At 39.7% G+C, this 20,204-nt stretch overlaps 1 protein-coding gene across 3 annotated transcripts in view; it reads right to left on the bottom strand.

Moving 5' to 3' along the window:
* Positions 1-20,204, bottom strand: part of AMBRA1 (autophagy and beclin 1 regulator 1) — a 115,531-nt gene that overhangs the window by 81,518 nt on the left and 13,809 nt on the right. For all 3 annotated transcript variants that reach the window (XM_057365079.1, XM_057365096.1, XM_057365089.1), the window contains 2 exons: positions 11,092-11,178; positions 6,640-6,822 (listed from right to left, as the gene is read on the bottom strand). In XM_057365079.1, coding sequence (XP_057221062.1) covers positions 6,640-6,822; positions 11,092-11,178 — 270 coding nt within the window. The remainder of the gene's footprint in view (positions 1-6,639; positions 6,823-11,091; positions 11,179-20,204) is intronic.

Genomic DNA, 20,204 nt, shown 5'->3' with positions numbered 1-20,204 from the left:
TTAGACTTGTGAGCTTCAGGAATGCTGACCACTGCCTGCTTTGCATGGCCAGCAACAAACCAGTAACAGCTTGCTTCCTAATAACTCTCATTAGCACTGGACCTCACCTACTAGGTGACCTAGTTTGACTTCTGAGTCGCAAAGACACAAAATAAAAGCCAAACGAAAATAATGCACAGGGTTTATTTATAGCAGAAAAACTCAGAAGTACCATCTTGACATCAAAACTGTCTTTTACAGACTCAGGCAACCAACAGTATGGAGTACAACAGGAGCTTTTCTGGCAACTGCCATCTTTCTAAAGACATCATTCTTTTACCACCCTGCTATGAAGACACCTGCCTTGCTGGAATGTGACTTAATAGTATAACAACATTATGCTGAAGAGATTAGCAAAACCCTGCATTACTGCTGCAAGGAAACAGTCATTGCCATTCACTGCATCCAGGCAGTATTACTAGACATTATGACCAAGATAAGGTTAATATAAAGACTGTCACAAAAGAAAAAGATTAAAATAATAGGGAAAGTGAAGCTGCAGGCTAGTATGAGTAGATCACAAGACAAGCTAAAACTCTAATCCTTGAAAAATTGAGTTCAAAGAGTAGATTCAGCATCATTCCCATTCATCCAGGACTTGTAACTTTCTTAGCCTGAAACTGTGTTTAAGATGATGAATACAGTTAACATAAATTGCTGTGTATCTGGAAGTAACATCCCAGTGCTAACGGCTTCAGAAACCTCTAGAAGAGAAAAAAACCCAGAAAGTGACCACCAAGTTCCACAATATTTGTGTCTGCCTTGAAAGCCAGTTTTGAAAAGGCCTATTTTAATCAAAAACAATGATGCAGTGCCATATGAGGCAGAGGAAAAAAACAAAAACAGATAAAGGAGCTCTGGGAAGAAAGCAACAAAAGCAGGTTCKTGGAACAAAGAGCGATCCTGCTTTATGTGAACTCAAATAGCAAATTACTAGCAAGAATATTATTTGCAGATGCTCAAGAAAGACAGATAAACTGTCCCATCTCCGATTTCCAGGAAAAAAAAGCTGTAATTTCTGCAGCACACCAACATGTCAGAGATCCTTAAAAATCCATTTCAATCAGCATTTGAGTGATTTGAAGAGCCTATTGAGATTCTCACATCTCMTATGTCTTTTGTTAACTTCAGATGTAAGCATCAAGATGGCAAGGAGAAAAATAAAAACCCCAGCCTAATCGCTTTAAGAAATCCTGTCGTTTGGATATACCTCTACAGCAAAAGGCTACCACTGATGAAGTCATCTCTCCTGCCCACCTTCACAATGCCCTATGCCTTAACACTTGGCATCCCATTCATCTAAGGTTAAGGTGTCACCTTAACCTACAGACCCCTACCAAAGTAAACCTTTGTTTACCTCTGGGATTCCTTATGCTTCTCCACAATGACAGAGCTTGTCTCAGCATTGTGAAGCTGCAGATGAAAAGCTGTATACTTATTTAAAGTGTCACAAAAAAGCTTTAACCATTCCAATCTCTCCTTCCTCCTGCCAAGAAAAACTGGCTACTGTTTGAAGAAATTGAAGGTTAAAGAAATTGAAGGTTGTTAAAGAAAGGAAAGAAAACACTCTGAAATACATGAGTACACAGTGGACAGCTGTGAAGGAGAGCAATAAAGACCAAGACTTGACTAAGAGAGTCTGAGTTCTACCTATGTGCTCTTAGTAGTCGGTGTGCTAAGGGAAGTCAGCAGGTGCACTGTGAATTGATTGCACTGCTGCAGGTTGGTGTCCCATTGCACTGTGTCTCCAGGAAAGTGATACAGTCAGACTAAAAAGGTAGAGACCGGATTTAAACATAAGCATGGACTTCCTTCACAAGGGTAAGGAAGAAGTTATTTCAGTAACTGGCAATCTCCAACCTCTCCGTTCAGTCAAAYTTTCCAAAATCTTGTTGTTTGAGCCATCAAGCAAACCACATGCTTATTCTCACCATGACACACAAAGSCCTCTGGGAAACTCATTTCTACCATTCCAATTGAGAAGCAATACAGGGAACAGAATCCCCAGTCAAACCTACTACCCAAGCACACACTACTGAGCAACCATACTGCCACAGCCACTGTCTTCCCTTTTCTCTCCCATTGCACAATGTTAATTCAGACACAATTGCATCCCAACAATTACTAATTAATATTATCAAACATCAGTGAACCAGTTAAGGTTCCTAAACAAGCTAACAACAGCATATACTTTAAATTAAGACTTTCCAAACGAAGAGTGATTGCCTGGATATCTCACACAAATGTCTAACCAGACATGCACTTTTCTCCTTAATACATAAAAAAGTTAAACCAGAATGCCAGCTTGAAGTAGGGCACTAACAATGACACCAACCAGAGCCCTTTTTCACCTATAAAAGAGGCCAAAAAGAATCTACCACACTATYCTCCAAAATGAATGCAAATGACACACATGACACTGGAAATAAGACTTGCAGCTTTAATACAGTGGCTGTTTGCTGGCAGGTTGTGATCTTAGAACCTTCCAAGACAAGAGGCTGTTGGATGAACTTAGATTTGGCAGTTCTTGCCAAGACAGTGTCAATAAAGCAACCAAAAATGGCAGGAAGCAAGTACAATGGATACTCATGTATCTTATGCCCTTAGGAGGACACCCTTGCAAAATGCCCATCTGAGAAACCACAACTCTTGGTCCAGGACATGCCTTAAACAAATTAAGCTAAATAACATCACCTGACATCKTGTAAGCTTTCCCTAAGTGATTCATCACCTTTGCAAAGCAAGAGCCTGCTTCCACAGAACCAGAAGGTCCATTATGGTCTCAGAAAAACAATGCCTACATTCTCGTATTTTCTGTCTGGATGCTCAGTACTCTCTTGAAAGAAATTAAAAAGATAAAGCACCAAAACAAGACTTCAGACCTGTGAGGTAAAGCCCATCTTGTTACAGAGACACAATAAACACCTTCCTAGCCTGTTACAATGGCACAACTGAGTGGATCCACTCCAGCACAAATCCTCCTAATGAGGAAGGAAAAAGGACAGAATAGAACAGGGAAAAGCTGGAGACATGAAAAGTKTGTAATCTCCAGGCTCCTTCATATCTATATTCTGTCAGGCAGCCCACTCTGAAAAGCAGACAGRAGAGTCAGCCACAGTCACACCTTTAGCCTTAGCTTGAAAGCCTTTATAGAACTGTAGTGAAGGGTTTGACTCAGGCTTTCAGACAGAGCTGGTGCACTGTCCTATATATCTGCTTTTCAGTCTGACAGATCAAACAAAGCAATACTTCTGTATTTGTTACCACAGTTACTGCAGACCCAAAGGAACACAGATGGCCAAAACTCCTTTACAGAAAGACCTTCACATTTTGATTAAGGTGACAAATTTAGAATTACAAATGAAAAAAAATTAGATTGCACTGTCCATGAAGTCCGAGAAGCATCACCCASAGTCTTCAGCAGCAGATCTGTCCTAGACTAAAGGAAGTCTACGGAAGAGACCCAGTCAAAATTCTTTAAAGAGTCAAAAGAAAATAGTTTAGCTTTAAAAACCTAAATTTACCATGTGATGCAAACATAAAACGCTCAAATAAGAACCTGAAATTAGAAAGTTCAACATGTGTAATTTGTTTATAAAGGATCGATTTTTACCAGTTATGCCAGAAGACTAAAGTGATGTCATTCTCCGTTCAGAGATTCTTATTCCAGAAGTCATGAAGCCTTTTCATTTTAGCTTAGGATTCTGCTAAAGCTAACCTTAAAACCCACTCATATCAATCTATCAGTTAGTAACCTAGTATTACAATCTATATATATATTACAAACTGTATCAAATCTTCCATGCAGACATGATTAAGTTTACAGTTGACGGATGCATTCAATAAGCAGTAAGATGACAACAGTGACAGGTTAAACACAGACAGCACACGCAGAGAGAGAACATCTTTTTAGACCAAAAAACACAGGTCTAGTGTGTCTCCCTCCTCCTCTCCTGTACATAAAAGTTGGTGTAAAAGAAGGATATTACTAAAACCTGTTAAAAAAACAACTTCACATTCTTATACAACYACTACTTCTATTGCCACCACAAACAAAATGTATTTATGAATGAATTCACCATTGACTGAGACACAAGAGAGGCTTTAACTTGAATTCAGAGACCATAAGCACACAAACAACGCATAGGCCAAGTTTTTCATGCCCCTTACTACGYCATTAGGTAAAGAAAACTAAAAAGAGACAAAATGAATTTTTGAGGAGAAAAAACCCTTCTGAATCCCACAAAATATCAAAGTGGAGGAAGGCTTGTCTCCCAGGCACCCTCACAAGCACAGGGTTCACTCCTTGCCCAGAGCTCTATATATAGTAAAACCAGCTGGTGTTTTATGTCCCTTACATCTTTCTCCTAATCTCTGGGGAAAGGAAAGAAATCATTTATCAATTCCATTAACCAGATTAGAAAGATAAAGTATCAAGTCACTTTGTTGGCTTTTATGTTAAAAAAAAAAAATCACTATATTCCAGGAGAAAAGCATGAGCTGCAGACAGCTAGACACATTAGCAATGCTCTTCCCTATATCAGAACTGGAGACACAGGGAAGTCAGAGCATCCAGAGCAAGAAAAATCATCCATGAAGAAATACATGACTGCACAGGTAAAAAAGCAAGGAAGGAGGGATATAGGAGCCAAAAGGAGAAGCAAGAACTCAGTGTAAGACATTTAAYTGTGAAGTCTCAGCAGAAGAAATCAAATGAGTCACGAGAAGTTCCTGCTGTAAGGACCCCCGCACAGCAGCCCTCTCTAATCAGCCAGGAGAAATAATGAAGCAGAGAAGTAAAAAGACAGCAGGTCTTGAAAGCACAGACCAGAATTCGATATGAAATATTCAACCAACAAATTCAGCCACTGCACATTAAGGAATAAACACTTCTTTTTGCTCAGTATGAAATGAAAGACAACCTTAGTATGGCTGATTGAATTGCTTCCCTGACTGTGGGCTCTTACTGCGTGAACATTATCTGCAGGGGAACACACTTCTCTGCAGGCATTTGCCTGGCTCTGTGAATGAAGAACATACCATCTTTTATTTTCCCAGCTGAACAAGCTGCCCCAGACAAATGAAATGGAATAATGGAAATAATAAGGTCTATGCTTGGAACACATCCACCTCACAGAAACAGGCCCAGCAGCCACCATATTTCTGCTCTTCCAGACCACAAAGATGCTTGAGAAAAGCTATTAGGCAGTGACTCTTCTGCATTATCTCCCCTCATTTACATTTTACACAAACAAAACCACAATGAGAGAGAAAGACATTCTCTCACCCTGTACTTCAGAATAYTTAATTGCTGGAGCATGAAATGACAGCTTCACAGAACTTTCTAAGAAAAAAATAGTCAACCACTACTTTAAATAGTTAGAAAGAGATATAGTACCTTGCTTTTGGGAATAGCTGGGATTACTGGTGTCTTTCATAAAGGGATTTCACCCCGACAGAAAGGACACAGAGCTTTAACAACATGCCATCTCAAGTATTTGCCACTGCAGCAAGTGAACATGCAAATTAAAATAGTCGGGAAGTTGACAGCATCCTTTGCTGACAGCTGCAACATAACAACCCAGATTTTTTGAGGAGTTCACAGCTCCCAAACATACCACCCTACTACACTACCACTATAGTCTACTTCTGCAACCATGCTCAGAACTATCCTATGTTTTAATTGCAATATACACAAGTAGGGGAAAATTCAGTGAAATACTTCAGACTACTCATGGGAATCCCATATTTAAAAGGAAATTACTGAAGACAGGCTAGAAAGGTTATATTCTCTTTGCTGCTAAAATGGATTTTAATCTAAATTCCTGAACTTTTGGTCTACATGTMATCTAAAGAATATATTACTATACTCTTCCATTTATTGGGAAGGTCTTGCAATCAGTTTTTTGCTGGGATTACACTGGGTATCACTGGAAGACCAAAAGMAGATGCTGAAGAACAGACTTCAAAAGTTTGTCAGCAGAACCACTCAGGAAATGCACGGCTAACAGGAATTCTTYTAAGGTTTGGATGCAGAGTCATTCCTCACTTTGACACAAGAGGCCTTTTTATCTCCTCACAAGAAATTAAGCCTTARCACAGATTCACAATCACCAAATCTTWAAAAAAAACCCAGTCCCAGGAAGGTCAGCTAATTTAACAAAGCTACAGAGACAGAGCAAGTAAAAGCAACAGGGCATGTTCAGCTGTCTCGTATGGCCTTAGACCAAAGAACTAAGTCTTGCAAAGCCTCTTAGGGATTTCTGTTCTGTCTCAAGATCTGACAACTCAAGTAAACTCTTAGTTCCCCTATCTGTTCCATGGGAGAAAAAGATTCTCATTTACTTTATTTAACCAGTCTTCTAAAAGTGGTTGAGATAGCCTRATATGTTGAAGGTAGCCTACAGCATCCCTCATTTTCATAACAGAAATTACAAGACCTACTTCTAGCAATCACTACTCTAATTATTGATTGAATTACTTAACCTGTTCCTCCAAGAAGCCTAAGSTGTCTTTAACTGATAAACAGTAGGGAATCAGAAAGCAGTCCTGTGCTGACAAAAGACTCAAGCAACAGGGCAAGGCAGCACATACACTTACTCAAAATCTTCAAATTCCAGATCATTTCCCTCCACAGATGGGCTTGAGTTCTCTGAGGTGGAAGCAGAGGAGGAGGAAGAACGGAGACGGTTTTGCTGATATCGCATAGAGCGTTGTCGAATACTGTCCCTCCGGGAAAGATACTGGATCATCCTCTGAGCATAATATGCAGCAGGAGACAACCTGAGCAAGAAAAAGAGACACAGATACTCATTACATAAGAATGACAGCCAGTCCTATTTTTCCTTTTGAACTCCAAGCACCAGGCCATAACAGCCTATCACAAAAGTGACTGCTTGTATTTTATCCATGAGTAAGACAGCGCAAATAAAGAAAGCAAGGAGAACTAATTTTCTTTTTATACGCTATACTCCCACGTGATTCCCTTTGCAAACAGAAGCAACACACGGTACCTACAGACAAAAAGCTCATCTATAGCACACAGAAATTTGCTTCTCAGGACTCTTTGGAGCTCATTGATTCATTTATTACCAGCTCACTCAAGTAAGCATCRCTCATAAGAACCAAGCCCAGTCCCAATGTGAACTCTGCCTGCAAAGCCAAACAGCAACACTGCTCAAATAAATACTGAAGGAAAGTGCTGTTGTTTTGATGGTACTTATGGAGTACCATGGAATATCAAGCAGGAGAAAAAGAACGTTTTCACAGCTTTAACTACTTTGGAATCTARATGGTAAGGATTTCATGCAGTAGCAATTTCATCAGATCTGCTAGATATATGTTAAGTGGAGCTTTAAAAGCCTTGCATCCCACCTGAAAGAAAATCTTTGTAATTAACTCTTATGCACAACCTAGCATTTGTTTGCATTGGCTATCACACACCACTATTACTCTCTTGATGCTAGACAGGTAAAAACCACACCCTCTTTTCCTACCCTGTGTATGTCCACAGCTCCTTGCACTCGCTTTCTGTGACACAGTTACTCAGTGTTAAAATTCAGACACTCAGTTGCTTGATTTATCATGACATTAGCCTTATTTGGTTAGACTTGAATTCTAATTTCAGGTGAGGACAAGTTTAGGAGACAGCCTACATGTTCAGGAGTGTAAAAACTTAAGCCAGTAAGTATCAAAAGAGTAAAAGGAATGACACGCTCAGCTTGATTCCTCCTGAATCTTTTATGTACTGTCTAATGAGTTACATTAGTTCATGCTCAMAGAAGAAGGCTTTGCTGGACAAACATCACTTCTCTCTACTCCCCATAAGACTTAAAAGGCCAGCTACAAAAAAGGAAAGCATTAGAGATGCATACCCATAAATGAAGAGCTGTACTCTTCCTGGGCTTATCCATAAGCCAAAGCCTATGTGCATGCCTAAAAATAAATCTACAACATAACATGGACAGAGAGAAAAAAGAGGAACATGGAAAACCAAGGCAAACACTGGAAAACATGAGCAGTGGTCTCAGCAGTCCAGCAGTGTAACCACTGAAACTTTTCTTTCTTTCTAGTACCACACCAAGGGAGAATTTAACAGAAGAATATGAAGAATGAGGTTAGCAGTCTTCCAAAATTATGCAGGACACCAGAAGAAACAACATAGTGACACTTGTCAGAAGAAAGAGTAGGCAATCAAGACTGGCCATAACAGATGACAAGATGCCAGATTCAGCTTCCTGACAGCACATGGTGTGTACACTGGATAGACTGTGAAAATGATCTCCAGAGACCACACAAGAAGTTTAAGTCTGATATGCAGAGAGAAAGGTGTAAGGGACAAAATACTTTCTAGCTGCCTAGATTTTTCTCTAGAGACATATCCAACAAACACCCCTGTGATGCTTTATACATGCAGCCTGGGAGCATGCCTGGGAGCATCTTACTGAGTGTTTCTATTCAAAAACATTACTATGGAYGTTTTTTGATGACAGCTTTATTTGATTCTTCTTCAGATTATTTTCTGAGCTCAGTACATATGGAATCTGTGAAGAATGACAGAACAGCCAAGCTACACTAGAGAACTTCAGCAAGGCCACTGAGAAATACCACTGCAATCAACATSAGAATATTCATTTTAAATATGAGGGAACTTAAAAAAATATTCTCCCCGCCTCACTGCTGACCTAGGTTATTCAAATATAGCACCATTACAGACAGTAAATGCAGAAACAAAACTAACACATAGACACACTCTCAAAAATAAATTTTTCAGATCATGTAGCTTATGTAGTCTTAAAAAAAGACTCCATTGGAGACAGCTTGGTCTTAAATAATGTATATTTAAAACTCAAACACATGCAGACATATATGTTTATTTATAGACATAGATGTGTTTATTTCACCTTTGTGTCACTTTTCCACCTTGTTATTTAAATTCTCAAATACATAACTTTACATTTCGAACTTATGATGCCACAAAAAAATCTTCAAAATGCAGTAACATGGCTTTTAATCACTTTTCAAATTTCTAACAAGTTAAAGGGACAGTTAAAAATATCCTTCTASCCTAGCACATCAGTAAGGTTTATGGAAGAAAACTAATCCTATCCCACTCAAACTTCCAGCTGGTACTGATTACGCCTCTATGAGTCTCATCCTCTGAAAAGGACAGTGGTATTTACTGAAACAAATCAACCCTCATAAAAGAGTTTCAGCACTGGACTTTTCTTCCAAAGCTCCTTATAAACTCAAGCTAAAAACCACTYGAACTGTCATATGAAGAGCATTGTATCAGTTCTAAAATGGCTTCAAGAAGAAAAGTATTTTTGACAATTCTCCTTATGCTAGGAAATGTCTCAGGCATTGATCCCTTTTCCTACATTCTAGTGAGCTTCATCATAGCAAACATCTGACAGAAGAGAAAAAAAAGAATTCAGATACCTAGGCAGGACCTCCTTTTCRTTTTTAAAAGACAGTTCCCAGAGAGCTAAAATCAGTTCGTAAAATCTCTATCAATCTGTCCACTTTGAACAAGGCATTCCAGAAATCAGGAATGGTGCACTTCCAACAGTATAGCAGCTTTTGGTGCTCACAAACTAAATGGAATGTAGTAATAGCTTTAAATTAACATTTGTAGAATATAACTTCAATCTTTCCAGGTAAATCAATCCCTTTACCTGTCATTTAATCAACTGCCATTTAGAAGTTTTTACATGTATCAGCACTTCYGACATGCAGCTGCCAAGACCTTCAGCAGTCACCTAAGTTGGTTTCCTAAGGACCTTACACATATGCAACACACTCCAYTTTACTTTCACCTCACTACAGYTTTGTTTACATCATTCCTGAACCTTTGAATTATCTTTACAAAGCAACTTGCTTCATGATAAATGGGAAAAGAGCCAATATAAGATTTCACCTCTACAAGGCTCTATCCACAGAGAGAGCTAGCAAAGCATTATTTACTAACATAGTAATACCATCTGGCCAGATTGCAACACAGCCTTTTATTACAGAACTAAGAGTATCATCTGTACAAAAATGTAGGTTTTGTTGTTAATGATGAAGAAAATAACAAGAYTAAAAAATCCCCCAAACTCACAAAACAACAAACCTTTTTCAGCAATTCAAGATGGTACTCCTGTACTCTTCTTTATGATAAATCCTAGAAGCCTTCAATTCACRCAGCTATACAAGAGGTTCCCCAAAAGGCTAAATCACATATATTTTACATTTACTGAATTTCCTCATTCATAGCTTTGCTAAACCCATCTAAAGAAAGCTTATTTGTCATGATTTATTCTTTTAAAGTTTCCAAAGCTGCTTGCTGTTCACGATTCTATCRTTTCTTTTGACAGAGTCTTTGGGTCACATTATCCCATCTGTTGCTTTCTTAATACACTAAATAGAAACTGCAAAGATCATTTCTTTCCATTTTTGATAACTGCCACATTTGCTTTTTCTAGTCCTCTGAAACACTCCCACCTCTTTTGAAGATKAGGCAGCACTACAGGTGTTTCTATGTCTAATGTCAATGATTCATGACTCTTCAAAAAYAATTGTCAGTATTTTGTTCTTAGTTAAGTATACATAACCTTCTGGCTATGCTCTCTCTTGTAGAAATATATTTATGGAGACAATTCATGCTTCCAAACATGTTGTCTGCTCACACCAGCTCCTAACTGCCTTTRTTGCATTCCTTCTTTCTCCTGAATAAACTATTTTTAATTCATTTTTCTTCAAGAGAGATTTTCAATGTATTGATAGATCTCATTTACTGTTGGACCTGCTTGCCATCTAGTGTTCTCCATCCCAAATGGTTTCAGGAATCGTTATGTGTTTACTTCAACAATAATTCCTTCCTGTTTTCCTCATTTYCCCTCAGACTTAATAGCATCTGCTCCCTTGTTTTGCTCTCTGTCCCCATGGCAAGTCATTAAGGAGGACATAAGCCCAGCATTAGAACCATTGCCAGAGATTTCAGTGAGTTATACTGAAGTTATGCTTTTGCATATGAAATTTAAATGCCTTTAGATTGCATTTAGATCTTACCTGGCYGGATCTGGGTAGATCGGATGTTCCCGGGATCCTGCTCCATCATAGCGAGATAACGAAATGAGGGAAGACTCCAGCAACCTCCTAGAAAGGAAAAACAAATGACACAGTCAAAGACCATTCAGGAACATCTCTCCCATATATGACCTACTTTCTGAAAACTCTTAAGACTATTTCTGTCACTAGTGCAGAGAATTCTACAACATACTGAACCACTCACTGATGGCCTGAATGTTTTCACCACACAGCTATTCAGAGTTTTATATTSTCACTGCACAGGAGAAAGAACACCTCAAATAGAGAAGAACTGGTCCCATATCCACTCCCATGTTCCAAGAGAAAGATGTAGATGTCACTTCTCTGGAGATAACCTATCCCAATTTGTCAGGTCCATCAACACTACCACTGCATTGGCCATCTGCCAAAATCTTACTGGTGGCCRTACATGGAATTGGCCATGAAGCATGAGATAGAAACACCTTAACATGGGCACTTTAAGGGAACCACCAGTATCTACTCACAAAGAACTTGAATCTTAGTCTCAAGGCTCTGAAAAAGAGGTTTTCAGCTCCCAAAAAAACAGTTATTTTCCTCTGTATTTTAATCAGCCACAGAGAGATATACCAAATATTCAGTCAAGAAGTAARTGTATGCAAATGCAGCCAGACAGCCTGACTATGTGAGAAGTGAGACTGAGTCATGAAGGCAGCAGAATCAAAAAGTATATAGCAGGAACATGTCCTCCACCCTGGCTTCTACACGCACCTCCTATCCAGCTTCTGTCATCAACCACAGGACAGCACTGTTTCAAGACTGACTCATGGCCTGTTGCAGCCATTAGATTAACACAAGAGAGAATATGGGGCAGGTGCAGAAAGTGGAAAAACTAAGTCCTAATGTTTATAGATTGCTGAGTTCCCTTTAAAGTCTTTCTGCCTTAGATCTCAGGCTAAATTTTGTTTTTCAGTCTGTAACTTAATGAAAATGATTGTGGTTTGAAAATCGAAGAGGTCCAACACCACATCTGTTCTATTTACTCACACATATAACTGTTGAGAAAGATTTTAATCTTTCCATCTTAGCCCCACGCTCCTAATAATCAGTTAGCCTCTGCAATGCAGGACAGCAAGCATCAACATAGGAAGCAGGAAGAAGGACCAGATAAAATCCACACCCAACTTCCCATGTCTAGCCACATAAAGACAGTAGAATTGCAAATGAGACATCTTTTTTTCCCAGCAGCAGCTTAACCACCAGGATCTCAAGAAAATTTTTTTTGCCTTCCAGCAATTAMAGAAAAATTACTTCAATTTGACATTATAGATCTAGAATACAGAAAACAGCAAGAGATTGTTTCAGTTCCCCATTTGGAAAAATGTATGTCAGTTTGAGAAACTCAGAACTTGCTGCAAAGCACTGGGACTCCACACAAGGCAAGAAATCCTGTYCTTTCCGGCACAAAGTTGTTTGGCAACCATTTTTCATATTCGAGAACAGTTATTAAATCTCTTAAACTTTGAGATTCATTAATTRCCGATTCCTAGGTTACAGAGTGAAAAGCTCTAACCTTCAATGCAGCTAGATATTATGAATCTCTTGGCTAACAAAAAAGTCATTATAATTCAATCCTGTCTCATCAAATCCTTCCTCCTGCACCAACTATGTATCAATATGTGCAAAAAGCAGCCAATTCAAATGAACAGTGGATACAAACAGTGCTACAGCTTTATGAGGTATACCTGAAGTCCCATATCTGTGAGGTATTATACAAGTATACCTATTACTTCCATCACATATAAATTACTTTATTCCTTCCAGGGAAAAGGTAGACAGATCWAAATTAGCAATGGGATATTCTACCTACTCAGGCAGCTGGCCCTTTCTAAACCACTGCCTTAGAGCTCAGAGTCTAGGTTACAGCCACCGCAATATCAATATGTTTTTTAGGAATCTGCTTTTCAAAGCTGCTTGTGCAGAATACTCAAAAACCAGTATTTTACAAGCAAACTAGATATGCYAAGGCTGCCACCCTACTGGAACATCCTGCCTGATCACTGGACTTAATCAAGGAGAAAGAGCTCCCAGAGCATGCAGATTCTGGCAAGGCTACAGCCCTAGGAASAGAAGCTGCCTCCTGATGTGAGCAATGTCTGTGGTGTTCTGATAATGGGCACACACAAATAATCATCAAACTCATCCCTAACAAAAGTCTTGGCACCTACACACTACAGACCCATCCTCTTTCCTAGCCTTTCAGCATCTGTCCACTAAGTGACACAGTAAAATCAAAGCCACAAGGGAAGATTACCAGTACATGCTGCATGGACTAGCAAACTCTGTTAGAAAGAAGTCTCCTGGTATTCTCCACCCATTTTTGTCTTCTCACCTTTGGAAAGACTGGCAACTGCCTAAAATGATCACTGACTTTGAGAGATTACCTTCAGAAAGCATCCAGCAGCCATGCTGAAAAAAATCAAAATCTGTACAAACCAGAAGACACCACAAGGGTGCAGGAGCAAGGCACACATCATTGTAACTTGGTGTGAGACAGCCAGGAGACCCTCTGCTTGGTTTGGGAACAGCACTTTTGGGAATTTATAGTTCTCACCACTACACTGCAACTGATCCTTAAAGTAAATATCTGCAGTCTTTGCTCTAGCAGGTACTTGGCACCTCAGATGAGAACTGGTATGAGTTACTTTAGTAATAYCCTAACCAAGAGCTGACTGAGCCCCAGAATGGCCAAGTGTCCAGGTAAACAGACTTCCTCTGGGCTTCAGCAGCCCTGTGACATTACCTGAACAGCCTGCAGCTCCATCCCATGCTGCAACAGAAGCTGCTGCTGCAGGTGCATCTCCTTCACCAGAAGGGSTCCCTTGGAAGACCAGTAGTTACRGGGTYGGAAGGTACAGGATGACAAAAACTGCTGAACACATTCCTCAGAATGCTCTTCGAGGCTGCACTGMMTGAGTTGAATGGCCTCAYTTAAGAAGGTCTTTCCAGCAGAGCYTTCCAAGCCCATCAAGACCAAACCCAGCTCCTGCACTACCTCACATTGAGGCACACAAGCCATGTACTAGGGCTATATTCAGATCATGTGGACAAAGAGAATTAATTCAGTTAACAGTAACTGCTAAAAGCTAGAGTTGATTTTAAATCTGATTAGTAGATCTTAATTATCCTACAACTGTGCCTTCTCAGATCACAGAGCAATGAGCAAAGAGATATAAATACACATAASAGGCAAAAGAAACCAAAACAAGGCAACAAGMAATCTCATGAGATCYAGACAGACCATCTCAGTGCTTGATGCTCCAGAGAATAGCAGTATCCTACTGTGGCAAAGTACTAAGCACAAATAAAATATATTATTTAACTAATTCATTCTAGACTTAGCCCTTGAGACCCAAAGTTACAAAGCCAAATGCATCTGGTAYTGATAAATGGGTTCAATAATCAATACACTAGTATAATTGTCAAAGTGTCTCATCTGTGACACTGATAGTGTTCCTCAGGAAGGTGCAGATAAATATTCTTAAAGTAAGTTATGCTGCACTATACCAAGTCTTAGGTGTCACACTCATAGCTTCTAGCACCCAAAGTCCCAAACAAGACACAGACTATTTGTTTTCAGTAAACCCAAAGTGTAAGGTACTCCAATATTCTACCACAGAAAATGTAAGGTTAGGAGCAATTTTGCTAAGGGTGACAAACATAATCCATGAATGAATAGAAGCAGCTCTTTCACAGTAAACTTCTAGCTATTAAACAGATAGACGTTTCCAACAGAGAAGCATGCAAAGAGCAAACATAAATGCATGTTGCTTGCACYTCCTTTTGAAACATTTCAGTAGATCATGCTTGACTTCTGAATMCCTTCTGCAACTTACAGCAACCTCCTCCTCTCCCACATCCCTCATTTTTGCTATCCAGATATGTAACAGGCTAACACTAGGCTCTGTGGAAGCAATTGCTCTACTATCTCCGTCTAGACAATATGAAATTGTCACAAATGACATCTAAAGTACAATTAGCAGAGAAACTGCAATTTCTACTCTCTTCCCCCGCTCACCAGGAAAAAAAAAATCACACATTATCATCCTCCAGGTTGTCAGTCAATCCTYCAAATGATGAATATTAACTCTGCTCACCCTGAGAGATGCTTCTGTCCCAGCTTGCTAAACTAGGGGGGGGACTGTAGTTTTTGTTGGGTTTTGTTTTTTGGTTTTTTTTGTTTTTTTTTCAAATTAAAACTACTACGAGATATAAATTGCCTCTGTTCAGCAGTATTGATATCTCAACTCTCTGATTAAGATCAGGCTCCTTTTCTGTCAGATATCAACAACTCTGAACTGCTGCTCTACACTTGCTCTGTTAACTCAGGTCTGCAACAATCACTAGCAAGAAGGTAAAGGAAGCAGACTGTAAGTTACAGGATGCCTCTCGACAAGGGAGAGAGAAAGAGCGCACTCATATAAGACACTACAAGCAGAAAAGGGAGATTTTTCAGGAATGAAATGAATGCCAGAAGCTGCAGCTCGAGGGGACAAAAGTCAGGAAGCAATCGCCTCACATCACATCAGCCATGAGGCCATACTCCCATTCTCCCCAGGGGCTTTGAGGATCACCACCGAAGCCTTTTGGGACACAGCAACTCATCTCAGCAGGCTTTGAGAAAGTACTTAACTGTAGCAAATTTAACTTTTAAGTAACAGTTTCTGAGGAGATGCAATCCCTACACCACATCATAGATTTGCTGTCACAGCATGTGCATTACTGAGTAACTACTCTGAGCCACACAGAGGGAAGGGTTTTCCTCCCCATTTAAAAGGGGGGAGGAAAAGGAAGGCGTTTAACAAACAGCATTAAGGCTTAGTTTCCTTAGAACCAAAAGGGTGTTCAGTCAGCTGCCATCCTCACAAGCTGCTCTACACCAACAACCAGGGCAAACCAGTAAAATTAAGCACTGTAAGGACAGCAATCACACCTACCCCTCCCCTACTCCCAGCCTCCAGCTATGAGGAGAGCTTAAAACAGAGCAATTCCTAGTTATCCTTTGAAGCAGAAGTATATTGACAACTCTTGGCAGCCTCTGACTTTCCTCCCCTAGTTTCGTGCCTTCCCTGAAAAGACTTTTACATTGCACACTGCCCATTCAGAGGTGAAAATTATCACACTACGTATTATATCCCTTTTTCAGCCCTGCAATTTACAGCCAGCACTCAGTCCTGGAGCAGTTATCCCTCTGAATGTGCTCCTGTGGTTTCTCATAAGAAGGTAAAGAATAGCAACAGTTTAAAACTAGATTCCCTTCAATCACCTTCCTCTTACAGCCAGGCAAGGCATAACCTAAAGATAATAAGAAAACTGAAGCATRAAAACAGATGAATATTCTTCAGCTGTCCAATAACACCAATACCCTCCCTCAAACCTTGAACTCAATTATTAACTGTTAACAAACCAAATTAATTCTTGGAGATCAATTATAGTCTTAGAGCACTTGAAAACTATTTTAAATAAAAATCTCAAACAAACCAATCCACTTGCTTGGGTATTTTTCCCTTCCTTTTTCTCAGAGGAATAGGAAAAAATTCTTTCAGACATCTGTATTGTGTTGCCTATTTTCAAAAAGCAAATTGAAATCACGTAAGCAGAAACCATCAAGCATTTTTTTCATAGCTTCATTTTCCATAAAAGTTTTGTAGTTCTTGTCAAACACAAAAACACGATTGCTCTTCACCAGTTACATATTCAAGCTTAAAATAAAAAAAGCAATCAGTATGCAGTTCTAAAGATTGCCTRAAAAAAATGATTTCTAAAATTAAGTTCTTAACTTAATCTGCTCTGATACCTCTAAGCTAACATTTCTAGACTGCTTCAGCTTTCACATGGCTATGGTTAGACATATTTAGCCTAGCACTGAGACTGGACTAAGACAGGTCAGAAACAGGTGATTAGGTGAGAAAAAATGGTCAAACAAAAGGATCAAGCTTTTCTTAAGATAGTTGTAACCATCTACAAGAGATAAACAACCTGAAAATATCACTATTGAYTAAAACCTCAACAGTCACTTTTACAGTTCTGAGTTAGCTCCTCCATCCCTTGTTTTGATCTGTGCCAAACGACTTATCTTCAGTGAGGAACAAGAGTTGGTGGCTGCCTTTCTTACAAGTATCAAAACTCTGTTAGGCATCCTTCTTGTCACTTTTTTTTTTAAAGTTATCCCATACAATGAGGAACCTTTACAGGAAAAGTACTTTCTTTAGGGAAAGCAAAGATGTAATATGTGATCATGGACAAGTTCCAAATACAGCCTYTGTAGAACACTTTGGCCTGTTTGTGGGAAAGAACTTGTGCTAACTCTGAAGGAGCAACTAGGGACAGAGAAGACACCCTTCCCAGCTGAAGGAATGGAGTTGTCAGAGAAGCAGGCTTGATATAAGGCACAGTTATCACAGAATGTGATTTTTTCCCTTCACTGATTCTGGGCAAGAATGCTGGGTAGAAAGCAAACTCTAAGAATTTCTGTCAGAAAAGAGACCTCACATAAGGTCTTCAACCAAGATGGGAAGGAGTGCAGAGAAAAAGAGCACAATTACATGAAACAAAGAAGTGTAGGTAAGAGTTTGAATAGCAGAAATGAGCRCTGGGATTTGAGTTCTCCTAATTACAAGGTGGGGAGCAGATTTCCAAGAAAAACGTGGTTAATTCTTTAAAGATGCTTCAATTTGATTAGAAAGTAATACCTCATAAYGAATTGTGCTATGACTGCACCTCTGCTCTTGGACTAGGAATTCCAATTTCCATTTACCACCTGATGCTGCAGGAGCTACACAGCAACTGTGGAGCTCCTCACAGGGAAGGTGTGTAGCTTTACAGAAAGTAATAGATTCTTTTAAGAAGATCCAAGGCTGCACTGTACAGATATTCATCTGCTGAAAAAGGCCATGTATCAGAACAAAAGATGAATGAGCATTATGGAGAGCTCCTCATCATACAGCATCTGGAGAATGATTACTTCMTTATTTCARCAAGCAAGAGGGAACACACATACAYGACAGACATTAAAGGGATCAAGACCAGCTACAATAAGCAGCACTGATTAGTTTTGGCAATAATTCCAACACGAAAAGAACAATGAAAGATCTTGCACTTTCATTTTGCAGGGGTAAAGCTTGAGGGGAAGGAAAGAAGAAGCAATTAAAATCAGCTCAAACCGATTTACACTGCATGTGCTATTTTGCTCTACAGTGGCAGTTTCACACCGCTGCTCAGGATGGGGCTGAAAACAGATGTCACATTCCTCCACCTAGACCCGTAACAACATGCTGTTATACCAGAAATTCAGCTAGAGGGTACAGCTTCTAGTTATGGTAAGGCTTGAAAGCATGGCCAGAACTTAGCCGACACACTGAACTCTCTCAGCCTGCAGACAGCTTTACTCTTCYGAGGGCTCTTCTGCCAACCTTCATCGGTATGCCTGCTTCAAATTCTCCTCGTTCTGGGAGTTCCCAACACCACAGACTCTGTGGACAGCAGAAATCTCCGCTTACCCACACACGCAGATCTGCGTCAGCTTCTGGGATAATTACATACGACTCATGTTTTTCTGTAAGGAATTGAAGAGGAGGTGTCTGTCTTGAGGGGGCAGAAGCCATACCGTTATCTCCATAGGTTTCTACGGCTACGAAAGCAGAGGTCTCAACACAAATCAAGCAATTCCTTTAAAATGCTCTTGTTCATRCTGGAGTAAGGAATAAAGTCAGGTCAATAAAGTCAGATGACTGGCAGGGTAGTTCAGTCACTTAGTCCAGCCTTCCCACTTCAGGAAGATAGGGGAATGATTTGATACTAATGCATTTCAAGCAGAAAAATGAGTCAGTTTCCTGGCAGATAATGAACCCTGTTTATTTACAGCCTTCAGTTTCAGCAGGTGCTCTCTCAAGAAGAGCAAGGGAGGAGGTCACTTACATCATCACACAAACAGCCATTTGGTGCAATCAGTTAAATATGTATGTGGAAAATGTTTAAAATGCATGTTAGCTATTCAACAGACCAGAACAGCTCAACTGGAGAAATCTAGAGTCATCACTGTTTGGTTGCAGTTGTATTACTGAGTCAGATCACAGGTCCCCCTCTTTCCTCTTGCTCCAGGCCCACAAATTAGAATGCTTGCCCTACTGCAAGCTCTCCAGCCCRGATGCTGTAATAAGGAGCAAATAACTGGATAAGGCCACTTTGTTCCCACATACACCATATTATGAGCATTTCTATAGAGCATAAATAGTGARTGCACACATACAGTATAACTAAAGTGAATGCATATCTAAAAATAAATACTAAAAATTGTATTGCAATAAAAAAAGCGCACTACACTGCCATTATCTCCAGCTCTTCCTCTCAGTGAAGAAAGCTGCTGAAAGCTTTTCATTGAGCAAGCAGGCCTGAAACAGAAGGTCTGAGGGCCTGCCCAAAACTCGGGCAAAAACCAAAACCAAATTGAAATTTAGACACAGTTTTAATGTGACTTACTTGAAGCCAGACTACAAGCTCTAGAAATCCCAGCTAGATAGTTTAAGCACATCACAGACCTCCATTAACCGTAAGCTGACAGAATACTACAGTTACATGAACTCAAGGCTTATAGATAAAAAAAAGAGAAACAGGAGGAGCTGTACCTGGTCAAGTGAACTTGTCTGGACATGCTGCCTACTCTACAGCAGCTGGATCAGGTGGCTGCAGGGAAATCATGTGCAAACAGCAGAGGAGAGGTTGGCTTTCAAGAAACGGAAGCTATTCACACTTCTTCCCTGTCTGCAGGGAACTTGAGAACTGATGTTTATGGTATCCTCAAATAGCTATCTGTTTGAAGCCAGYTGTCTTTAAACTTCTAAGCAATTTGTGTTTACTCAAGATCTTTGGTCACCTCACATATGCATTCCTCAAAAAAACAAACAACCCCACGAAAAAACCTCCCCAAAACAACAATAACAACCAACGCTCCTCCAAACACACACAAAAATAACAACAAAAAAAAAAACACAAAAAACCCCAAAAAACCCAAAAAACAACTCCCCCCCCAAAAAAAAACACAAACAAAACCAAACAAA

The sequence above is a fragment of the Malurus melanocephalus genome, unplaced genomic scaffold (assembly GCF_030028575.1).
Source record: "Malurus melanocephalus ecotype Western Australia unplaced genomic scaffold, MMel_1.1 scaffold_2, whole genome shotgun sequence".
In the NCBI taxonomy this organism is placed as follows: domain Eukaryota; kingdom Metazoa; phylum Chordata; class Aves; order Passeriformes; family Maluridae; genus Malurus; species Malurus melanocephalus.
The sequence above is the reverse complement of the archived record's forward strand: the minus strand, read 5'-3'. Positions and strand labels throughout refer to the sequence as shown.